The sequence below is a fragment of the Canis lupus genome, chromosome 21 (genome assembly GCF_048164855.1).
Source record: "Canis lupus baileyi chromosome 21, mCanLup2.hap1, whole genome shotgun sequence".
In the NCBI taxonomy this organism is placed as follows: Eukaryota; Metazoa; Chordata; class Mammalia; order Carnivora; family Canidae; genus Canis; species Canis lupus.
In genome coordinates this window covers 1,991,320-2,012,509 of record NC_132858.1, presented here as the reverse complement: position 1 = coordinate 2,012,509, position 21,190 = coordinate 1,991,320, and the positions used below count along the sequence as shown (strand labels likewise).

The following is a 21,190-nucleotide window of genomic DNA, read 5'->3' as shown; positions in this document are numbered from 1 at the left end:
AAGGCTCCTCTGCTGAGATTGGCCCAGCCCCCTGGGCTCCGGCCCTGGCTCCTCGGGGGCGGGGTCGCGGGCGGCCTAGCCAATGGGAGGGCGGAGTCGCTCCGGCGTTTGGTGGGAGGGCGTGTCTCTCGGTCGCCGGGCTCCGAGAGGCGTAGCGCCGCCCTCCCGTCACCGGGGGTGGGGCTACGTGTGGGTGACGTGGCGGCTCCTAGTCTTTGGTCGGATTTCGGCGGATTCGGCGCTCGGGGAGGAGGCGGTGACCACCCAGGAGACTGTGGCAGTGGTGGCGGCGGCAGGCGGCAGAGAGGAGGTAGGACTCGCTCCAGAAGGGGCCTGGCTGCCGTGTCCGCTCCGGGCAGCGGCTTTCCGGGGGCGGTGACGTGAAGGGGGAAGGGAACCTGGGGCGAGCGGGCTAGTCTTGCCGGCCGGGCTCGGGGTGAGGGAATACTTCGCCGTCCAATCAGGAAAGCCCCTGTTGAGAAAGACGTCGGCATTAGCCAATCACTGGTTGCAGTCCCCCAGGAGGCGGGACTTGGGCGGGGGAGGAACTTCCTGTTTCAAATAAACACCCAGAGATTCCCCCCCCTCCGCCTACCGAAGTGTGTCCCCCTCAGGAGGCCGGTCACCGTTTCTCCCTGAGGAGTCGAAGGGATCTGCGGATACGAGAGGGCCCGGTTAGGACCTAGGGCAGTTGCACAGGGCGGGCTGGAGCCTCGGGGCCCCGGGACCTGCCTCTGGCCCCGTCTCGGCTTCAAGGCCCCCGGCCCCGCGCTCTGGCCGCCCGAGCCAAGTTGGAAGAGTCTGAGGAGCTGGACCGACTGGGCCAGAGAGCGGGGCCCTGCCCGCCGCCGTGGGCCGGGCCCAGAATTTGCGGGTGGCTTTTGGGCGCGAAAGTCCGTGCCAAGTGCAGAAGGGGCCCAAGGATTTGCGGTGGGGACGGGGGATTTGTGGGGAAGGAGGCCACCTGGGGAATGACACTCTGCCCTCCACAACAGTCCGAGGTTATGCGTCTCAATGATCCCGCGGAAACGCTACGGGTCTAAGAACACGGATCAGGGTGTCTACCTGGGTCTCTCAAAGACACAGGTCCTGTCCCCTGCAACTGCTGGCAGTAGCAGCAGCGACATCGCCCCTCTGCCCCCCCCAGTGGCCCTGGTCCCTCCCCCTCCCAACACCATGTCCTGCCGAGATCGGACCCAGGAGTTCCTGTCTGCCTGCAAGTCCCTGCAGAGCCGTCAGGTAAGGACCAGGAGTGGGAAAGGCAGGAGTGAGCCTTACTGAAATCTAGGAGAGGCTGTGCTCCAGCACTGTTGATTGACATGATGGAGAACTGATCTGGCTTAGAGGGGGCAGTAGGATCTACTAAGCAACAGAAAAGGGGTGGATCAGCTGTCTAGGAGCAAGGACTTACGCTGTTTTGTGAGAAATTACCCCAGAGGGTAGCCTTGCTACTCTGGAAGGAGTATCTCAGGATGAAAGGTGGCTGCGGTATATTTGATTTGGATAAGAAAGAGGTTCTAGAGAGAGCCTTTAGCTCAGAGACAGACACTTTGAATTCTAGTTCTGGAATAGTCCCATCATAAGTTTGCTCTGTGGCCACAGGGAAGTTAGTCTAGTTGGGCCTCAGGGTTTTTTGGGTGTGTGGGGTTTTGTTTGTTTGTTTGTTTTAAAGTAGGCTCCTGTCCAGTGCCGAGCCCAACACAAGGCTTGAACTCCTGACCTGGAGATCAAGACTGGAACTGAGAGCAGGAGTCAGAGGCTTAGCCAACTGAGCCACCAGGCACCCCTGGGCCTCGGTTTTTATATCTATAGAATGAAAAGAGCTTTCTCAATAACTAATTTTTATCAAAATTACTTTAGAGTGCTTTTTTTTTTTTTTAATTAGATTCCCTTTTTTCAGTCCAGACGTCCTAATCAAAGTGGGACCTGAGTGACTTTAGATAATAGATAATTACTTTAGTAATTTTAGATATTTTTATTGCTCAGCACTTAACAGCCGCTCTTCCGTATGATCTCCAAGAGCTTTCTAGTTATCCTCTTTGATTTCCTGATTGGAGGAATAGAATGGCAATAGTGCTTATCACTTATTTAGGGCTTACAACGTATGGGGTATCTGACTAAAATACTCTATAGTCCTATGTTGTGTGATCTTACCAACAAGAATAGGTGTGTGGATTTTCTTCATCTTATACAAAAGGAAAAGAGATTCAGAATGGTTTAAGGCACTTACCCCAAACCTCCCAGCTGATAAATGGTGGAGTCAAGATTTGAACCTTGGTCTACCCATGTTCAAATCTGAGTTCTAAATGACTGCTACTGATAAGATTAGACTACCTGGTGAGGGTACTAGAGATAATTGAGTTGGACGCTTGAGGAACAGTGGCAGCTGGAAGTGAGGGGGCACTAAACCTTTACCTCTTCATGTTGCATTTCAGAATGGAATCCAGACAAATAAGCCAGCTCTGCGTGCTGTCCGGCAGCGTAGCGAATTTACCCTCATGGCCAAGTAAGTTGAGAGAAGTTATGTTGTGGGATGATGCAGAGTTTGGAGAGGCGTAGGCTTGCCTTCAGTGCCCTTGGTATGAGGGAGGAAGGGCTGCATTGGTTAAGCTGGCGCTAATGGGGGAATAGGCCCTGTCCTTCCCATCCCTGTGGTGCCCTCACTAATGCTCATTTCCAGGCGCATTGGGAAAGACCTCAGCAACACATTTGCCAAGCTGGAGAAGCTGACAATCTGTGAGTGTTCTTGGGGTCTTTCAGAGATGGGGCAGTGAACCAGAGAGGGCTGAGGAACCATACTCCCTGAGCCTTGTCTTTGACCTCCCACGTTGTGGCCTCATTGTCTCTGCAGTGGCAAAGCGCAAGTCTCTCTTTGATGATAAAGCAGTGGAAATTGAAGAGCTAACTTACATCATCAAACAGGTGAGCTATTAGCTATCAGGAGCTAGCCTTCCAAAGAGATCACTAGGATGATTTTCCATTGTCCTGGAAGTCCAGAGCAAGTTTCTAGAGCCAGCCCCAAACATCCTGCTCATCTGTTCAGTCAGCGGACACTTACTGATCATCAGCTGTCACTTGCCTGGAAAACTTGAGGCAAGATTTCCACCTTAAGAGCTTATCATCTGTAAGAGATATCTAGCCCCACAAACTCATAGCAAGTAGAAGACAAGTGGTCTAGACCTTACAAAAAGATAAATGAGACAGTCTGGGGATGCTGGAGAAAATTTTATAGAGGGAGTGAAATCTGAACTGGTTTCAAGGCTTGCATAGAAGCAGTGCAAGAACGTTCCAAACAGAGGAAACAGTGTATGCAGTGGCCCAGCTTCTAAAAGAGAAAGTTTAAGTGTTTGTTGACAAGTGTGTATTCAGATGTTATTTGCTCAGGAAGGCCTATCCTGAGTGTGTTGTTGAGTACCTCACTGTTCCTAACTAAGACGTCCCTTACCTTGCTCTATTTCCTTCTTATACCATTTGATACTTTCTAACATTCTCTATCATCAACTTACCGATGTTTGTTTTTGTTCCCTCTCATCTACCTCATCCCACCACCACCCCTAACAAAGAAAAAAGTTGTAAGTGCCACAAGAGCAGAGATTTTTTTTCCTGCTTGTTCATGGATGCATCCCAAATGTCTGTAATAGTGTCTGGTGTAGACCAGGCACTTACTATTTGTTGACTGGATGACTGGTGGGCAGGAGATGAGGCTGGGAAGGTAGTTTGGTGGCTGGTTGTGAAGATCATTGTGGGCCTTGGTAAGGGAGGATGGAATCAATGCCATAGGCTGCAAAGACAATCAGAATCTGGATTCCAAGTCTATCTGAAAGACACCCCCCCTCCCCCAGACAGCAGAATCTGTACAGTTGTGATTCCTTCCTTTCCCAGCACAATGTCATGAAAATAAAATGTGAAGTTGAACGACCATGGAGGGGGAAAAAAAACAGCCTGGAGCACGGGCAGGCAGAGAGGCTAGGGAGGAGGCTCTGCTCTAGTATGAAGGTAACATGGCAGAGACCAGGGCAGACATGTTCAGGGGGTGCCTGCAGGGTGGAAGAGAGAAGATGCCGTGAACTTTTGGGGCACTATTGTGTAGGCTTTGAAGACAGTTCAAATCCCAAGTTCACTAGTTATGGTGTAACATTGGGTAAGCCACCTGACTGCTCTGAGCCTCAGCTCCCTTATAAATAGAAGGGGGTTAATAACAGCATCTATGTCAGAGGGTGGTCATGGGGATCCAGTTGTTTATTTTTGGAGTCACTTTTTTTTTTTAAGATTTTATTTATTTATTCATGAGAGACACACAGAGAGAGAGGGAGGCAGAGACACAGGCAGAGGCAGAAGCTGGCTCCATGCAGGGACCCTGATGTGGGACTCGATCCCGGGTCTCCTGGATCACGCCCGGGCTGAAGGCTGCACTAAACCGCTGAGCCACCTGGGCTGCCCTGGAGTCACATTATTGAGTGACTTAGCTGCCTGGTTCTGGGGGGAGTCAGTCTGAACAAGACAGGTGTATCTGCCTCGGGGAATTTCCCCTTTAAAAAAAATTTTTTTTTAATTTACCCTTTTTTTTTTTTTTTTTGAGACAGTAGGGGGAGGGGCGGAACAGAGAGAATCTCCAGTAGGCTCCATGCTCAGCACGGACCCCATCTCGGGGCTCAATCCCAACCCTGAGATTATGACCTGAGCCAAAATCAACAATCAGTCACTCAACCAATTGAGCCACCCAGTGCCCCAGGAATTTCCTTTCTAAATGGGTGAACCAGACACTAGACAAGTAGAAAAGTTTCAGGGTGGTGAATCTCTTTAAAGAAACAAGGGAAATGAGAGCAGGCCGGGTTGCTCAGCGGTTTAGCGCTGCCTTTGGCCCAGGGTGTGATCCTGGGGACCCGGGATCGAGTCCCACGTCGGGTTCCCTTCATGGAGCTTGCTTCTCCCTCTGCCTGTGTCTCTGCCTCTCTCTCTCTCTGTCTCTCGTGAATAAATAAATAAAATCTTTTTAAAAAAAGAAAAAAAAAAGAAACAAGGGAAATGAGTTTGTCAGGGTAGGTAATTAATGTGAAAAAATAAATAAAATCTTTTTTAAAAAGGAAAAAAAAAAAGAAACAAGGGAAATGAGTTTGTCAGGGTAGGTAATTAATGTTGATGGGTTGATCAAGTATAGCCTCTGAGAAGTGACATTGAGACCCGAATGGTGAAGAAAAAGTCAGTCATCCAAAGATCTGGTGGGAACACTTTCCAGAAAGTGGGAATAGCAAAGGGAAAGGTCCTGAAGGGTGGGCCACCTTAATGCATCTGATAAACATGAAGGAGGCCAGCATGGCTACAGCATAGCAAGTGAGAAAGAGACTGGGAAGTCAGGGAAATGGACAGGGTCAGACCCTAGAGAGTCTGTGTCAGCCAGGTAGGGTATTTGGTTTGTGTTCTAAATTTAGTGGAAAGCTCTTGGAAGATTTTTTTTTTTAAGATTTTATTTATTTATTCACGAGAGACACATAGGGAGAGAGGCAGAGACGCAGGCAGAGGGAGAAGCAGGTTGCATGCAGGAAGCCTGACATGGGACTCGATCCCGGGTCTCCAGGATCAGGCCTTGGGCTGAGGGCAGGACTAAACCACTGAGCCACCTGGGCTGCCCCTCTCAGAAGATTTTAAGCAGACGGATGATGGCTCTGTTTCCGGTTCAAAAGCTCACTCTGGTTGCTGTGTTGAGAGTGGATTGTCGTGGGCAGGCTGTAAGAAGGTCATTTAGGAAGCTCTTGGTGAGTATTGAGAGAAGGTGATGGTATGGTCTAACGTAGGTTTAGCAGAGAAAGAGGTGAACAGCCTAATTCAGATTATCTGTTGGAATTGACTGGGTTCTCAGTAGGCTCCTGCCAGGGTCCATATGGATTAAGTGGGAAAGAGAGAAATTGAGGATGGCTCTCCAGTGTCTGGTCTGAGCAGCTGGTGACTGGTGGTGCCATTTACCAAAATGGACAAGGAGAGAGAAGGCGGAACAGCTTTTGGTGGGGAATTAGAAATTGTTTCTGTGTTAAGGACAAAAAATAGTTGTAAGCTGCTTAATATGTGTGTAGCAAGCATAGTAAACAGACAAAAGGTGCTCAGTGCTTGGTAAGTGATCAGTAGAGTGTGGTTGTGTTGTGGCATATAAGATGGGTTAAGAGGTGGGAATCTCTGACTAGAAGCTTCTAGTTTGGGCTCCTCACTGGGAAGTGGTACTGCTTTCTAAACCAGAACTCTGCGGAGAGGAGATTTTATTGGGAGAAACCGTGGAATGCAGTTTTGGATGTGGGGCTCTAAGGGGACCGTGTCAGCTCCATAGGGACAGACCAGTTGGCGGTGGGTATTGCCCACGGGTCTCAAGAATGGTTGTTGGTAGAATACTAAGTGGGGGGACTATTGGAAGAATTCTAGAAGTTTCCGAATCTAGGTTGTCTTCAGCCTGATCCTTGGACTCACTATTCCTGACCTATTCTTCCCCACCCCACCCCTATCTCCTGGGCAACCTTTCTCTGCCACTCCCCAGCCAACTTCATCTCTCTTGTCTTATGTGGCCCTTGGCAAGCCCATTCGGGGAGCAGAGGATGCCTTGGTCGGGTGTAGAAAGCCTGGCTGTGCTACTTTACCTCATTGTGTGTGATCTTGGACAATTCACAGCTTTTACTCCTTTGCAATAGTAATTCTTGACAGGAATTCTGTATATAAGAAGTATTTTGTTGGTGCTTCCTGGAAACTACAGAGACTTTGACTCTTCCCTTCACCTGACTGCTGCCACAGGTGCTTTGTTGGTCAGCATGCTCCAGGTGTGAAATTTTGGTCTTCAGAGTAGTTCTGTGGCCATGTGCCTGGCCTCCTGAGGTGGAGTTGGGCTGTAGGATGAAGGGGGTAGTCAGCTAAGCATCTGCCTTCGGCTCAGGTCATGATCCCAAGGTCTTGGGATCAGGCCCTGCATTGGGCTCCCTGCTCTGCCTGCAGATCCCTCTGCTTGTGCTCTCTTTTTCTTTTTTGTCAAATAGATAAGTAAAATCTTTAAAAAAAAAAACAAAAAGGAGGATCCCAAAAACCGTGGCTCAGCAGTTTAGCGCCTGCCTTCAGCCCAGGGCATGATCCTGGGGTCCTGGGATCAAGTCTCACATCGGACTCCTTGCATGGAGCCTGCTTTTCCTTCTGCATGTGTCTCTGCCTCTCTCTCTCTGTGTCTCTCATGAATAAATAAATAAAATCTTAAAAAAAAAAAAAAAAAAGAATGAGACCGTATTTCTCCTTTTCTGGCTCTACTCTGCAGGGACTGAACCAGAGCAAGGTCCAGAGCTTGGAACCTCCCAGCAGGCCCTTCTGGTCTGACTTTGAAATACCCACACCCCTGCTCGTAACTTCCACTCTGTCCTCTGTGCCAGAGGTGTCCATGTGGGAGAGACATTGGCTGAGGACCCTTTTGTTAATAGTTTTTCTTTGGCTCTCCCTAGGACATCAATAGCCTCAACAAACAAATTGCCCAGCTTCAGGATTTTGTGAGAGCCAAAGGCAGCCAGAGCGGCCGGCACCTGCAAACCCATTCCAACACCATTGTGGTTTCCTTGCAGGTGGGACCTGGGGTCCGTAGAGGGGGAGGCAGAAGGGAGAAAGGTGTTGTCTCCTTTGGCCGACCCTCTCTTCTTTTCTTCTAGTCAAAACTGGCCTCGATGTCCAATGACTTCAAATCAGTTTTAGAAGTGAGGACAGAGGTAAGAAGAATCTATGTAAGGGGTAGGACTCGGGATAAGGGCCCAAGGGGAAATTGGGGAAGAAACAAGTGCAGGGGTGAGGTTAACAGGGTCCTAGGCCAACAGGAGAGTCTCTCTCTAACACCTGCTTTCCAGAGGCCTCAGGACCTTTGCATTTCTCCCCCCAACCCCAGAACCTGAAGCAGCAGAGGAATCGGCGGGAACAGTTCTCCCGGGCACCTGTGTCAGCCCTGCCCCTTGCCCCCAACCACCTGGGTAAGTCACTGGCAGTGCAGGGAGCCCAGAGGGGTAAGGCTCAGTTACTTTGGCTGTGACGGCATCCTCTAATCCTGTGAGGGCAGGGCTTGCGTAGGAGAATGGACAGCCAAGGGAGATGCCAGGATTTTTCAGAGATCAAACCTGATTGCTGGCATTCATGACCTGCACTTCATCTCCCACATTCTCACTGTTGGGGCTGAATTCAATCATGGGCAGTAGAATGACAGTTTCCAGTATTCTTTTAATTCATTCAGGTTCTCTCATCTAATTTTCACCACCACCTCTGAGAAGGCAACTATTACTATGCTCCATTTTATAGGGGGAGGAAACTGAGCTCTAGAGAGGTTAGATGACTTGTCCAGGGTCACAAGGCTAGTAAGTGGCAGAGCTGGGATTCAAATCCAGGCCATGTGGGCTTTGAACCTTTCAACCACTAGAAAGTGCTTTTTCTTTCTTTCTCCAGGGGGCAGTGCTGTGGTTTTGGGAGCAGAGTCCCGTGCTTCTGGGGATGTGGCCATTGACATGATGGACTCTCGGACCAGCCAGCAACTACAACTCATCGATGAGCAGGTACCTGGGCTCTGAACTGGGGAGGAGATGCTCCTCTGTCCTCCTCTGCAGGCCACCAGCAAGTGTTTGAAATGTACCTTGAGTAGAGTGGCAACCTGGGAGGGTCCTAAAGAGGCAGGCCCTGCCCTGAGGAAGCTCCTAGCGCTGACGTGTGCTCTCCTTCGAAGGATTCCTACATCCAGAGTCGGGCAGACACTATGCAGAACATCGAGTCCACAATTGTCGAGCTGGGCTCCATCTTTCAGCAGTTGGCCCACATGGTCAAGGAGCAGGAAGAAACCATTCAGAGGTAAGACTCTCTCTCTCTCATCCTAGACAGAAGAGCCTTCTCTTCCCTGTGGGGTGGCATCTTAAATGTTCCCAGGGACAGCTGGATGTCCTTTGGAAGAGTAGAGTGAGTCTGGCCCACCCAGGGAATCCATTCAACAAGTGTTGATGGAGCGCCTGTTTTTTGTCAGGTGCTATTCTAGGTACAGGGGGTATAGCAGTTAGTAGATGAGTGAAGTCTCTGTAGTTTAGGTGGGGAATTCAGTAGGGTGGGTGAGGACAGCTGTTCAAAAGAGTTGACATGAACTTTTCAGGTAGTGATAAGCTCTACACTGAGAATTACAGTGGGATGATGTGTGAAGAAAGGGGCTAAGTGATTCTTCTTGATGGACTCCTAGGCTTCTTCCATATTTTGGCTGTTGTAGATAATGCAGGGAACATAGGGGCGCAGATATCTTTCTGAGTTAGTATTCTCTGTTCCTTTGGATAAATGCCCAGAAGTGGAATTACTGGATCATGTGATTAATTCTATTTTTAATTTTTTGAGGAACCTCTACACTGTTTCCTATAGTCACTGCAGCAATTTGCATTCCCCCTAACAGTGCGTGAAGGTTCCTTTTCTCCACATCATCACCAGCACGTGTTGTTTGTTTGTTTCTTTCCTTTTTTTTTTTTTTGATACTAGCCATTCTGAAAGGTGTGAGGTGGTACCTCATACCTCATTTTTTTTTTTTTTTTAAGATTTTATTTTATTAACTCATGAGAGACACAGAGCGAGCGAGAGAGAGGCAGAGGGGGAAGCAGGCTCCACGCAGGGAGCCCGATGTGGGACTGGATCCCAGGTCTCCAGGATCAGGCCCTGGGCTGCAGGCGGCGCTAAACCGCTGCGCCACCGGGGCTGCCCCCTCATTGTGGTTTCATTTGTACTTCCCTGATGATTGCTTTTTTTTTTTTTTTTTAATTTTTATTTATTTATGATAGTCACAGAGAGAGAAAGAGAGAGGCAGAGACACAGGCAGAGGGAGAAGCAGGCTCCATGCACCGGGAGCCTGATGTGGGATTCGATCCCGGGTCTCCAGGATCGCGCCCTGGGCCAAAGGCAGGCGCCAAACCGCTGCGCCACCCAGGGATCCCCCTGATGATTGCTTTTGAGCATCTTTTCATGTGCTTGTTGGCTGCGTGGATGTCTTTGGAAAAATATCTATTTAGACCTTCTGCCCATTTTGCAATTGGATTTATTTGTTTGCTTGCTTGCTGTTGGGTTGTATGAATTCCTCATATTTTTTGGATATTATCTCTTTTTTTAAAGATTTTATTTATTGGGATCCCTGAGTGGTGCAGTGGGTTGGCGCCTGCCTTTGGCCCAGGGCGCGATCCTGGAGACCCGGGATCGAATCCCACGTCGGGCTCCCGGTGCATGGAGCCTGCTTCTCCCTCTGCCTGTGTCTCTGCCTCTCCCTCTCTCTCTCTCTCTGTGACTATCACAAATAAATAAAAATTTAAAAAAAAAAGATTTTATTTATTTATTCATGAGAGACACAGAGAGAGAGGCAGACACAGGCAGAGGAGAAGCAGAGGCTTCATGCAGGGAGCCTGATGTGGGACTCGACCCCGGGTCTCCAGGATCAAGCCCTGGGCCAAAGGCAGCGCTAAACTGCTAAGCCACCAGGCTGCCCTATTTTTTGAATATTAGCCCCTTATGGGATATATGATCTGCAAACCTTTCTCCTTTTTTTTTTTTTTTTTAAAGATTTATTTATTTGTGATAGACATAGAGAGAGAGAGGCAGAGACACAGGAGGAGGGAGAAACAGGCTCCATGCCGGGAGCCCGACGTGGGACTCGATCCTGGGACTCCAGGATCACTCCCTGGGCCAAAGGCAGGTGCTAAACCGCCGAGCCACCCAGGGAGCCCCTGCAAACTTTTCTCCTTTTTTTTTTTTAAAGACTTATTTATTTATGATAGACATAGAGAGAGAGGCAGTGACACACAGACAGAGGAATAAACAGGCTCCATGCCGGGAGCCTGACATGGCACTTGATCCCGGGACTCCAGGATTGCACCCTGGGCCAAAGGCAGGTGCTAAACCGCTGAGCCACCCAGGGATCCCCACCTTTCTCCTTTTTAGGAGGAGAGAACTTTGTTGATAGTTTTCTCTGTATAAAAGCTTTTTATTTATTTATTTTTATTTTTTAAGGATTTTATTTATTTACTCATGAGAGACACATACAGAGAGAGGCAGAGACATAGGCAGAGGGAGAAGCAGGCTCCATGCAGGAAGCCCAGTGTGGGACTCCATCCCGGGACTCCGGGACCACACCCTGAGCCAAAGGCAGACATTCAACCGCTGAGCCACCCAGGCATCCCTGTGTAAAAGCTTTTTAATTTGATGTACTCGCATTTGTTATTTTTGCTTTTCTTGCCCTTCTGGTGTGGAGTCAGGTCCAAAGAATATTGCTAAGTGATGTCAAGGAGCCTGCCACCTATGTTTACTCTAGAATTTTTACTCGATCCCAGGACCCCAGGATCACACTCTGAGCTGAAGGCAGACACTCAACTGCTGGGCCACCTAGGCATCCCACCTTTGATCCATTTTGAATTTATTTTTGTGCATGGGAAAGAAAGTGGTCCAGTCTCATTCTTTTGCATGTAGCTATCTAGTTTTCCCGACACTATTTATAGAAGTGACTGTCTTCCCTGTTTATGTTCTTGCCTCCTTTGGTGTAGATTAATTGATCTTATGTGGGTGGCTTTGTGTCTGGGCTCTCTCTCCTGTTCCGTTGATCTGTGTGTCTGTATTTGTGCCAGTACCGTGCTGTTTTGATGACTATAGTTTTGTAAGTGTAGTTTGAAATCAGGGAGTGTGATACTTCCAGCTTTATTCTTTCTCCAAATAGCTCCAAATAGCTTTGGCTATCCAGGGTCTTTTGTGATTCATAAAACTAGTGTAATATTTGATAAGGTTGGATTTAGGCTTACCATTTTACTATTTGCTTTCTTTTTCTTTTTCCTGGTTTTTTTTTCTTTGTTGTTGTTGTTCCTTTGTTCCTCCTTCCCTAATCTTCCCTTGAACAACTGAAATTTTTTTCAGAATTCTGTTAAACATTTTTTAGCTACATGTCATTGCCTTGCTTTTCTTTTCTTTTTTTTTTTAAGTGGCTGCTCTAGGGATTACAGCATACATCATCAGCTCTCACAGCTTACTTCATATAAGATATAAGAACTTTAGGGGTGCTTGGTGGCTCAGTCACTTGGGAGTCTGACTACAGCTCAGGTCATGATCTCAGGGTCATGAGATCAAGCCCCATGTTGGGCTCTGCGATGAGTGTGGAGCCTGCTTGAGATTCTCTCTCTCCCTCTATTTCTGGCCCTCGACCCTATTTATACACACATTCATTCAAATAAAAACACCAATAAAAAAATACAACAAAGAACTGTCCAATCCTGTCATCTAGCCTTTATGCTCTAGTTGTCCTAATCTGTGCACCTACATACCTTTGAAATCCCATAATCCAGTATTACAGTTTTTGTTTACAAAAATTAAGAGGAAAAAGTTGTATTTCATATTTACTTCTGTGTTTACCATTTCCCTTTTTTCCTCCCCTCCATGGGGAGCCTGTTCTCCCTGTCCCTCTGTCTGCCACTCTCCCTACTTGTGGGTTCTCTCTCTGTCAGATAAAAAATAAAATCTTAAAAAAACAAAATAAAACAAAGAATGAAGGTGGGGGTGCCTGGCTGGCTCGGTCAGTAGAACGTGCAGCTCTTGATCTAGGGGTTGTGAGTTCAGGCCCCATGTTGGGTATAGAGCCTACTTTAAAGAAAAAAAAAGGCAAAAACCACATGAAACAAAAAAGAAAAAGAGATTGAAAGTGAAAAAAAGAAATGTTCAAATAAAGGGAAAGTAAAAGAGCAGATCTGGGGCATCTGGCTGGCTCAGTCTGACTTTTGATTTCGGCTCGGTCATGATCTCCATGTCGTAAGATCCAGTCCTATGTTTGACTCCATGCTCAGTGTGGAGACTGCTTCTCTCCTTTTCCTCTCCCTCCTCCTCCCTCACTCAAATAGATAAAGCTTTAAAAAAAAAAAGAAAAAAAAAGAAAAGAAAAACCCAAACAAACAAAAAACCAGAAAACTGCAGATCTGCGCTACAAAAATGCTATGGAAAGTTCTTCAGGTTAAAGAGGGAAGGGCTACCAAATGGAAACTGGCTATCTGGAATGGTAAAGACTGAACAGAGAGACCTGGAATGGTAAAGACTGAACCACAGAGAACAAACTGAAGGCTGATAAGGAGCAGGAGATGGGCTGGATGGGTGATGGGCATTAAGAAGGGCACTTGTGATGAGCACTGGGTGTTTTATGTAAGTGATGAATCACTAAATCCTACTCCTGAAACCATTATCACACTATGTGTTAACTAAGTAGAATCAGGTCATGATGATGAGGGACTTGATCCTGAGACCCTGGGATCATGACCTGAGCCAAAGGCAGACACTTAACTGACTGAGCCACCCAGGTGCTATCACCTTCATTTTTTTTTTTTTTAAGATTTTATTTATTTATTCACGAGAGACATACAGAAAGAGGCAGAAATACAAGCAGAGGGAGAAGCAGGCTCCATGCCGGGACTCGATCTAGGGACTCTAGGATCACACCTTGAGCCAAAGGCAGGATCACACCTTGAGCCAAAGGCAGACGCTCAACTGCTGAGCCAACCCAGCGCCCCCCCTCACCTTCATTTTTGAAGGATGTTTTCCCTGGATATAGAATTTTGGGTTTACAGTTTTACTCTTAGGCATTTTAAATGTATCACTCTACTGTCTTTTAGTCTTTCTTCTTCTTAAGGAGAAGGCAGTGGTAACTTTATATATGTAATGTGTTTCTCTGGCTGCTTTGCAGATTTTTTTTTTTTTTTTTTTGTCTTTAGTTTTCTGCAGTTGACTATTCTCCAAATGTCATTTTCTTTGAATTTCTCTTTCTTCGGAATCTCTGAGCTTTTTGAATCTGTACATCTATGTCTTTCACAAAGTTCAGGAAACGTTTAGCCATGCCCAGTTCCTCAGGATGTTTCAATGTTCTCAGTTCAGTAAGAGGGAAAGCCAGTACAGAGAGCAGAGGAAGAGATGTGGGAGGGGGAGGAGTCCACATGGCTACACATTGCTGCCCACTTGCTCTTAGGCCTTTTGGCAATATCAGATCGTGATTGATCCTTATTCCCCATGGCACCTAGCAGAGAGCTTCCACCCTAGGTTATTGATCATGTGAGACTGGGGGAAGACCTACATTTGCATAAAGCAGGTTTCTCAGCACCAGCCCATTAAGCAGCTTCACATATTTAATTGGCCAAGGTAAAGACAATGGGTCCCTAGCCATCTCACCCTTGGAGATTCCTATGCCATAGGTATGAGTGGAGTGGACTTCAAGGAATCTCCATTTTATATAAGCCCATAGGGAGTTCTAATGAGCATCCAAGTTTGAGAACCCACTAGTTAACAGGATGTTTGTTTATTTATTCAACGACTATGGTACCAGCCATTTATAAGGTGCAGTGAGTCTAGCTGTCTTGGTCCTAGAATCAAGAGCTGATTCTTACCTGGCTTAGCTGAGACCTAGGGAACTCCTTACTGGGTTGTTCCATAAACACTATCACTCCTCAAGCTGTGATGTTGTTGTTGTTGTTGTTGTTGTTGTTGTTGTTGTTTTTATGATAGTCACAGAGAGAGAGAGAGGCGCAGAGACACAGGCAGAGGGAGAAGCAGGCTCCATGCACCGGGAGCCCGATGTGGGATTCGATCCCGGGTCTACCAGGATCGCGCCCTGGGCCAAAGGCAGGCGCCAAACCGCTGTGCCACCCAGGGATCCCTATTTCGGTTTTTTTAACAATGTTTTATTTATTTTATTTATTCATGAGAGACAAAGAGAGAGAGGCAAAGACACTGGTATAGGGAGAAGCGGGCTCCATGCAGGGACCCCTGTGAGGTAGTCTAGCTGGATCTGGGGACAGGAAAGCGTAAAACAGTTCTGGTCCTCGTGGAGCTCATGTCTAGCAGAAGGGATGAATATGGATAATTACTGCTCATCGTTTACTCCGTCATTTCCCTTTGCACCCCAATTTGTAATTGACAAAAATCTCTATCTAGAAAAGTTGGGAGGATGGTACAAACACCTATTTCCTTTTCACCCAGAATTGCCAATTTAATTTTTTCTCACATTTGCTTTCCCTTTTTTTTTTTTTTTAAATTTTTATTGATTTATGATAGTCACACACAGAGAGAGAGAGAGAGGCAGAGACACAGGCAGAGGGAGAAGCAGGCTCCATGTACCAGGAGCACAACATGGGATTCGATCCCGGGTCTCCAGGATCGCGCCCTGGGCCAAAGGCAGGCGTCAAACCGCTGCGCCACCCAGGGATCCCTGCTTTCCCTTTTTTCATCTGTGGAGTGACGCTTCAAGTCCATGCCAATGTCCAGCTCCTTAGACCCATGACTAACTGTCCTTGCCCGATTCATTCATGACTTTTTGTGTGGCAAAGTGGCAGTTTTCCAGTTCATCCGTTGTACATTTATTAGCTGGCATCCTTCTGTAAAGCAGGAGCTTTCTCAAAATATTACTAGGAATAATGGGTTTCTTTCTCATATTCAATGTACTGTATGTAATCCATTACCATCATCTTTTTCATTAGAGTCTGATTTCCTAAACCTGGCCATGTGGAACTCCTTATTTTTTTTTTTAATTTTTATTTATTTATGATAGTCACACAGAGAGAGAGAGAGAGGCAGAGACACAGGCAGAGGGAGAAGCAGGCTCCATGCACTGGGAGCCCGACGTGGGATTCGATGCCGGGTCTCTAGGATTGCGCCCTGGGCCGAAGGCAGGCGCTAAACCACTGCGCCACCCAGGGATCCCAATGTGGAACTCCTTAAAGGCAGCTTCTGTAGCCTCTGAACATGACCCAACTCCTGTCAATCATTATGAAGCTTTGGGGAAACATATACTCTGAAAACTAAAGTCTCAGATCTCCTAGTCAAGGTCAAATTGTCTTTCCAGTTCTGGACTTACTGTTATCTTCTGTTTAACCTTCTTTTTGTTGTCATCCCCAACTTATACTCACCTTCTGATCCTCTGGGTTTCCATACCTCTCCTTCAATCGGGTCACGTATCCTTGCTATTCTAACTCCTAACTCCAGCTCCTTTTTTTTTTTTTTTTTTTTTTTTTTTTTAAGATTTATTTATTTATGGGCACCTGGGTGGCTCAGTCAGTTAAGTGTCTGCCTTTGGTTCAGGTCATGATCCTTAGGTCCTGGGATCGAGCCCCACATCGGGCTCCCTGCTCAGCGAGGAGTCAGCTTCCCTCTCTCCCTCTGCCCCTCCTTCCTGCTCGTGCTCTCTCTCTCTCTCTCAAATAGGAGGAGGGTGGGGCAGAGAGGGAGGAAGAGGACAAGGCGGCTCTGCACTGAGCAGGGAGCCCAACATGGGGCTCATCCTTATGACCCTGAGATCATACCCCGAGCCAAAATCAAGAGCCAGATGCTTAACCTACTGTGCTACACGGGTGCCCTGAGACTCCAGCTTCATAATGCTTGATTCCTTCTCTCTTTCGTTTTTCTTTTTTTTTTTTTTTAATTTTTTTTTTTTTTAATTTTTATTTATTTATGATAGTCACAGAGAGAGAGAGAGAGGCAGAGACACAGGCAGAGGGAGAAGCAGGCTCCATGCACCGGGAGCCTGACGTGGGAATCGATCCCGGGTCTCCAGGATCGCGCCCTGGGCCAAAGGCAGGCGCCAAACCGCTGCGCCACCCAGGGATCCCTCTCTTTCGTTTTTCTTACTCTCCATGAGACATTCCTTTGTCCTCCTCACTATGCTAACTTTTCCCATTTCTTCAGCCTTCTCCTTTCCAAGCCCCTATTTTCTGCCCTCCTCATTTCTGTCTTCTCCCTACTACCGTCTCCTGAGTATCCCCATGGATTGCTCATTTTTTCCCCCACCAGAGTACCCTCCCATTAGTTTTCATTCATGGACTCCCATTTAAAATCTTTCTTATGCCAGACTGCATTTACTGTGCATCTGTTTCCGTTAAAGCCATTCTTAATTGCCGAGATGAGCTTTCTTGGGTATGAGAAGACATTTGCGCCCACACTGAGACATGAAATTAAGTCCAAAGGTAGGAAACCTGATACTTGAGTTAGCCACTCTGACACAAATAGGGAATCATGCACAGTCCAGGCTCCTGTATTTGACATTTTGTTTAAATTTAGTTACTTATTTAAGTAATCTCCATACCTAATATGGGGCTCGAACTCATGACCCCGAGATCAGGAGTTGCATGCTTTTTTTTTTTTTTTTTTTTAAGATTTTATTTATTATTTGATGGAGAGAACACAAGCAAGGAGAGTCACAGGCAGAGGGAGAGAGAGAGGTGGGCTCCTGAGCCTGAGGCAGACACTTAGCTAACTGAGCCACCCAGGCACTCCACCCCCCTTTTATTTTTTTTAATTAATTAATTAATTAATTAATTAATTAATTAATTATAGAGACAGAGAGAGAGAGAGGCAGAGACACAGGCAGAGGGAGAAGCAGGCTCCATGCAGGGAGCTCTATGTGGGACTTGATCCCAGGTCTCCAGGATCACACGCTAGGCTGCAGGTGGGCTAAACCGCTGCGCCACCAGGGCTGCCCTCCACCCCCTCCTTTGAAATATTTATTCAGGATACCTGGGTGGTTCAGTGACCAACTCTTGGTTTCAGCCCAGGTCATGATCTCAGGGTCGTGAGATCAAGTCCTGCATTGGGCTCCTTGCTCAGTGAGGAGTCTACTTCAGATTCTCTCTCCCTCTCCCCCAGCCTCCTCTCAAATAAATAAATAAATACAATTTTTAAAAAGATTTTATTTATTTATTTTGAGAGACAGAGCTAGAGCACAAGCAGGGAGGAGAGGGAGAAGCATGCTCCCTATAGAGCGGGGAGCCCGATGTGGGGCTCCATCCCAGGACCGTGGGATCATGACCCCAGCAGAGGCAGATGCTCAATGAACTGGCCATCTGGCACCCCCAATAAAATCTTTTCGGGGTCCTTTTTTATTAAATAAATTAAAAAATTTATTTGGGGCACCTGAGTGGCTCAGTCGGCTCAGTGTCTGCCTCTGGCTCAGGTTGTTATCCCAGGATCCTGGGATCAAGTCCCGCATCAGGTTCCCCACGGAATATGCTTCTCCCTTTACCTATGTCTCTTTCTCTCTGTCTCTCATGAATAAATAAATAAAACCTTTAAAAATAAAAAAATTTAGGGATGCCTGGGTGGCTCAGCAGTTGGGGACCTGCCTTCAGCTCAGGTTGTGATCCTGGGATCCAGGATCAAATCCCACATCAGGGAGCTTGCTTTTCCCTCTGCCTATGTCTCTGCCTCTCTCTCTCTCTCTCTCTCAGTCTGTATCTCTCATGAATAAATTAATAAATGTTTTAAAAAATTATTTTAAAAGATGTATTTATTCATGAGAGAGCGAATGCAAGAAGGGGGGAGGGGCAGAGAGGGAGGGAGAGGGAATCGGAAGCAGGCTCCCCAGCAAGCAGGGAGCCCAATACAGGGCTCAGTCCCAGGACCCTGAGATCATGACCTGAGCCACAACCAAGAGTTGGAAGTTCAGCCAACTGAGTCACCCAGGTGTAGGAGTCACCCTGGGCTCCTACATATGAACAGAAAATAGTTCGCAGGCTTCATGCCTACCTCCTGTGGCCCTGCAGCTTGCACCCATTGGCCCAGGTTTTCTTTTCCTGTTCCAGCTGGATTACCAGGCTACAGCTTTCCGTCCTCAGGACTTAGTGCATGCAGTTTCTGTTCCCACGGACTCCCTTTGCAAAGACCAGGGATTTTCAGGATTGCATATGCAAGGTGGCCAGGAAATGTTTTATTTTCCTCAGCAGTCTCTCAAGAGATGGCGCTTCCTCTGAGGACTTCTCTGTACCTTGGAGAGACATGTTCTCTGAATTGTAGGGCTTTTCTTATCTCTTGACTTCCTGTCCAGATCAAAATGTTTTTCCCGGGATCCCTGGGTGGTGCAGCGGTTTGGCGCCTGCCTTTGGCCCAGGGCGCGATCCTGGAGACCCGGGATCGAATCCCACGTCGGGCTCCCGGTGCATGGAGCCTGCTTCTCCCTCTGCCTCTCTCTCTCTCTCTCTCTCTCTGTGTGTGACTATCATAAATAAATAAAGAAAAAAATATTTAAAAACAAAAAAAACAAAAAAAACAAAATGTTTTTCCCCCATCTCAGTAATGTTTTTTTTTTTTTTTTTTAAGATTTTATTTATTCATGAGAGACACAGAGAGAGAGAGAGAGGCAGAGATCTAGGCAGAGGGAGAAGCAGGCTCCATGCAGGGAGCCTGACATGGGACTGGATTCTGGGTCTCCAGGATCACACCCTAGGCTGAAGGCAGGCACTTAACCACTGAGCCACCGAGGCATCCCTCCTGTCTCACTCAGAACCAGAATTTCCTGACTTTAATGGTCTGTGAGCGTTTTCTCCCATATTACAAACGCAATATTATTCATTAGACAAAAATCAATAAATACTAAGAAGCAAAAAAGTATAATAGCTAACATCTTAGGGGCTCATAGTGTGGGTTGGGCACTTTGTTAACTAATTTGAGGCCTACAACAACTAGAGATGCAGTGTTGTTGTTAACCTCATTTTCCCTCTGCAGCTTAAGAAAATGAGTCTGGAGGTTAAATGACTGGCTCAGAATCACAAGCTAAAGAGTTACAGAGCTGATTTTCAAATCAGAGCGAAGACTTATTTGCGTTACCCTTCCAGAGTTTTTTCTTTTCTATTTTCTCTTTTTTAAAGATTTTATTTATTTGAGAGAGAGTGAGAGAGGATGAGTAGGGAGAGGTGGAGGGACTGGGAGTAGCAGGCTCCTTGAGCACAGAGCCCAATGCGGGGCTTGATCCTGGGACTCCAGGGTCATGACCTGAGCCAAAGGCAGATGCCCAGCTGAAAAAGCCACTGAGCTTTTTCTATACGCAAGTATATATGCACAAAAATGGGGATCCTATTGTATGTAAATACTTTTTACATATTGTGACCATCTTTCCATGTTGGTAAATACACTTCAACAGCATACTTTTTAACCCAGTATCCTTCTGTTTCCTCCTCTTTCGGCCCTGTCTCCAGGATTGACGAGAACGTGCTGGGCGCCCAGCTGGATGTTGAGGCTGCCCATTCAGAGATCCTCAAGTACTTCCAGTCAGTCACCTCTAACCGGTGGCTCATGGTCAAAATCTTCCTCATCCTCATTGTCTTCTTCATCATCTTTGTGGTCTTCCTTGCCTGAACCCTCTCAACTCTGAGGCACTCTGAGCGGGTTTGGAACCCCTTTGGGAGGGTGGCGGGTGGCCATTGCTGCCACTGAGCCTGTGCAGGGTGCTTGGGAGGAAGGCCCTGTTTCCCTGGGACTGCTGAGAATGGCCAATGCCCCTGACCCTTTGACTCTGGCCACCCTGTCCTCCCCTCACCACCCTCAGGCCCTCGAAACACACACAGTTCTGGATGTGTACTCTGCTGTGAAGTGGCTGGAAGGGAGCAGAGGCCAACTAGGGGCTGGTAGGGGAGGTTGTCTCCACTAGGTAGGAGATTTTTAGAAACTCCCCAACCTCTTCCAAAGGAAACTTTGGCAGCAAGGGGAGATGATGCCCTTCCCCTTCCTGAGAGTGAGGAAAGGAAGTGAAACTGCCCCCGGGACCAACTTTCCCATCTGGGTTAGAATTTGACCTCTCTCTTCTTCCTCTCTCCACTACGTGAGGCAGGGGGCCCTGAGCCCCTCAGCTGCCTGCACAACCCCACCTTTGGCTGCTGGTGACTCTCAATCTGCCAAATGCGCTGCAGCCCATTTTCTCCCAATTACAGCAAGACTGTCAGCCTCATTAGCCATGTTGTCATTTCTGGGTGGGAGCGTCGAGGGCCTTCACAGCCTGTGGAGTGAGTGTGCTGCCTAGTACCAGAACTGCAAAGCTGGGCTGATGGCTCTGAGGGCCGAGCTTTGGGGTGGGTGCACACAGCTGCCTCTGGGCTGGGAACAACCAAGTGCAGCAGCGTTTCATTAGCATGGAAACGTCAGAGGGGGAAGCACTACCCCAGAATGGGTCCCTGATTGGTGCCAACTTCCAGGATCATCTCCAGTAGTACTTGTACCTGTTTCAGCTGCATCCTCTACCCAGCTGGCCCCCATTTTTCCTTGAACTGGATGACGCAGGAGCTCTGCCTGCTGCCGGGAGTGAAAGGTGAAGAACTGGTTTCCCAGCTCCAGCTGAGGCTCTTGGTCCACTCCAAGCCTCTCACCAAATCCAAGCCAGTGACAGGAGAATGAAGGAGAAACCTGCCTGCAA

The 21,190-nt window shown here is 47.6% G+C and overlaps 1 protein-coding gene across 9 annotated transcripts; it reads left to right on the top strand.

Moving 5' to 3' along the window:
• Nucleotides 1-67: 67 nt before the first annotated feature.
• On the top strand, nt 68-20,728 carry STX5 (syntaxin 5). 9 transcript variants are annotated; one of them, XM_072789553.1, is made up of 11 exons: nt 130-310; nt 1,148-1,239; nt 2,436-2,506; nt 2,681-2,736; nt 2,852-2,922; nt 7,461-7,577; nt 7,662-7,718; nt 7,892-7,973; nt 8,440-8,546; nt 8,714-8,835; nt 19,980-20,728. In XM_072789553.1, exons 2-11 carry the CDS (start codon nt 1,177-1,179, stop codon nt 20,137-20,139), a joined length of 906 nt encoding a protein of 301 aa, XP_072645654.1. In that variant the 5' UTR covers nt 130-310; nt 1,148-1,176; the 3' UTR covers nt 20,140-20,728. The 9 variants fall into 9 exon arrangements, with proteins under 9 accessions (XP_072645657.1, XP_072645656.1, XP_072645654.1 ...); XM_072789554.1 differs by having other exon boundaries at nt 1,081-1,239; XM_072789557.1 differs by having other exon boundaries at nt 145-310; nt 996-1,239.
• Nucleotides 20,729-21,190: the final 462 nt, after the last annotated feature.

Bases quoted from the DNA above. Each gene is read 5' to 3' on its own strand.
- STX5 (XM_072789555.1), top strand. From the start codon at position 83: ATGGGAGGGCGGAGTCGCTCCGGCGTTTGGTGGGAGGGCGTGTCTCTC. The intron at 1,240-2,435 runs GTAAGGACCAGG...GTTGCATTTCAG, and splicing joins AGTCCCTGCAGAGCCGTCAG to AATGGAATCCAGACAAATAA. The intron at 8,836-19,979 runs GTAAGACTCTCT...CCCTGTCTCCAG, and splicing joins CAGGAAGAAACCATTCAGAG to GATTGACGAGAACGTGCTGG.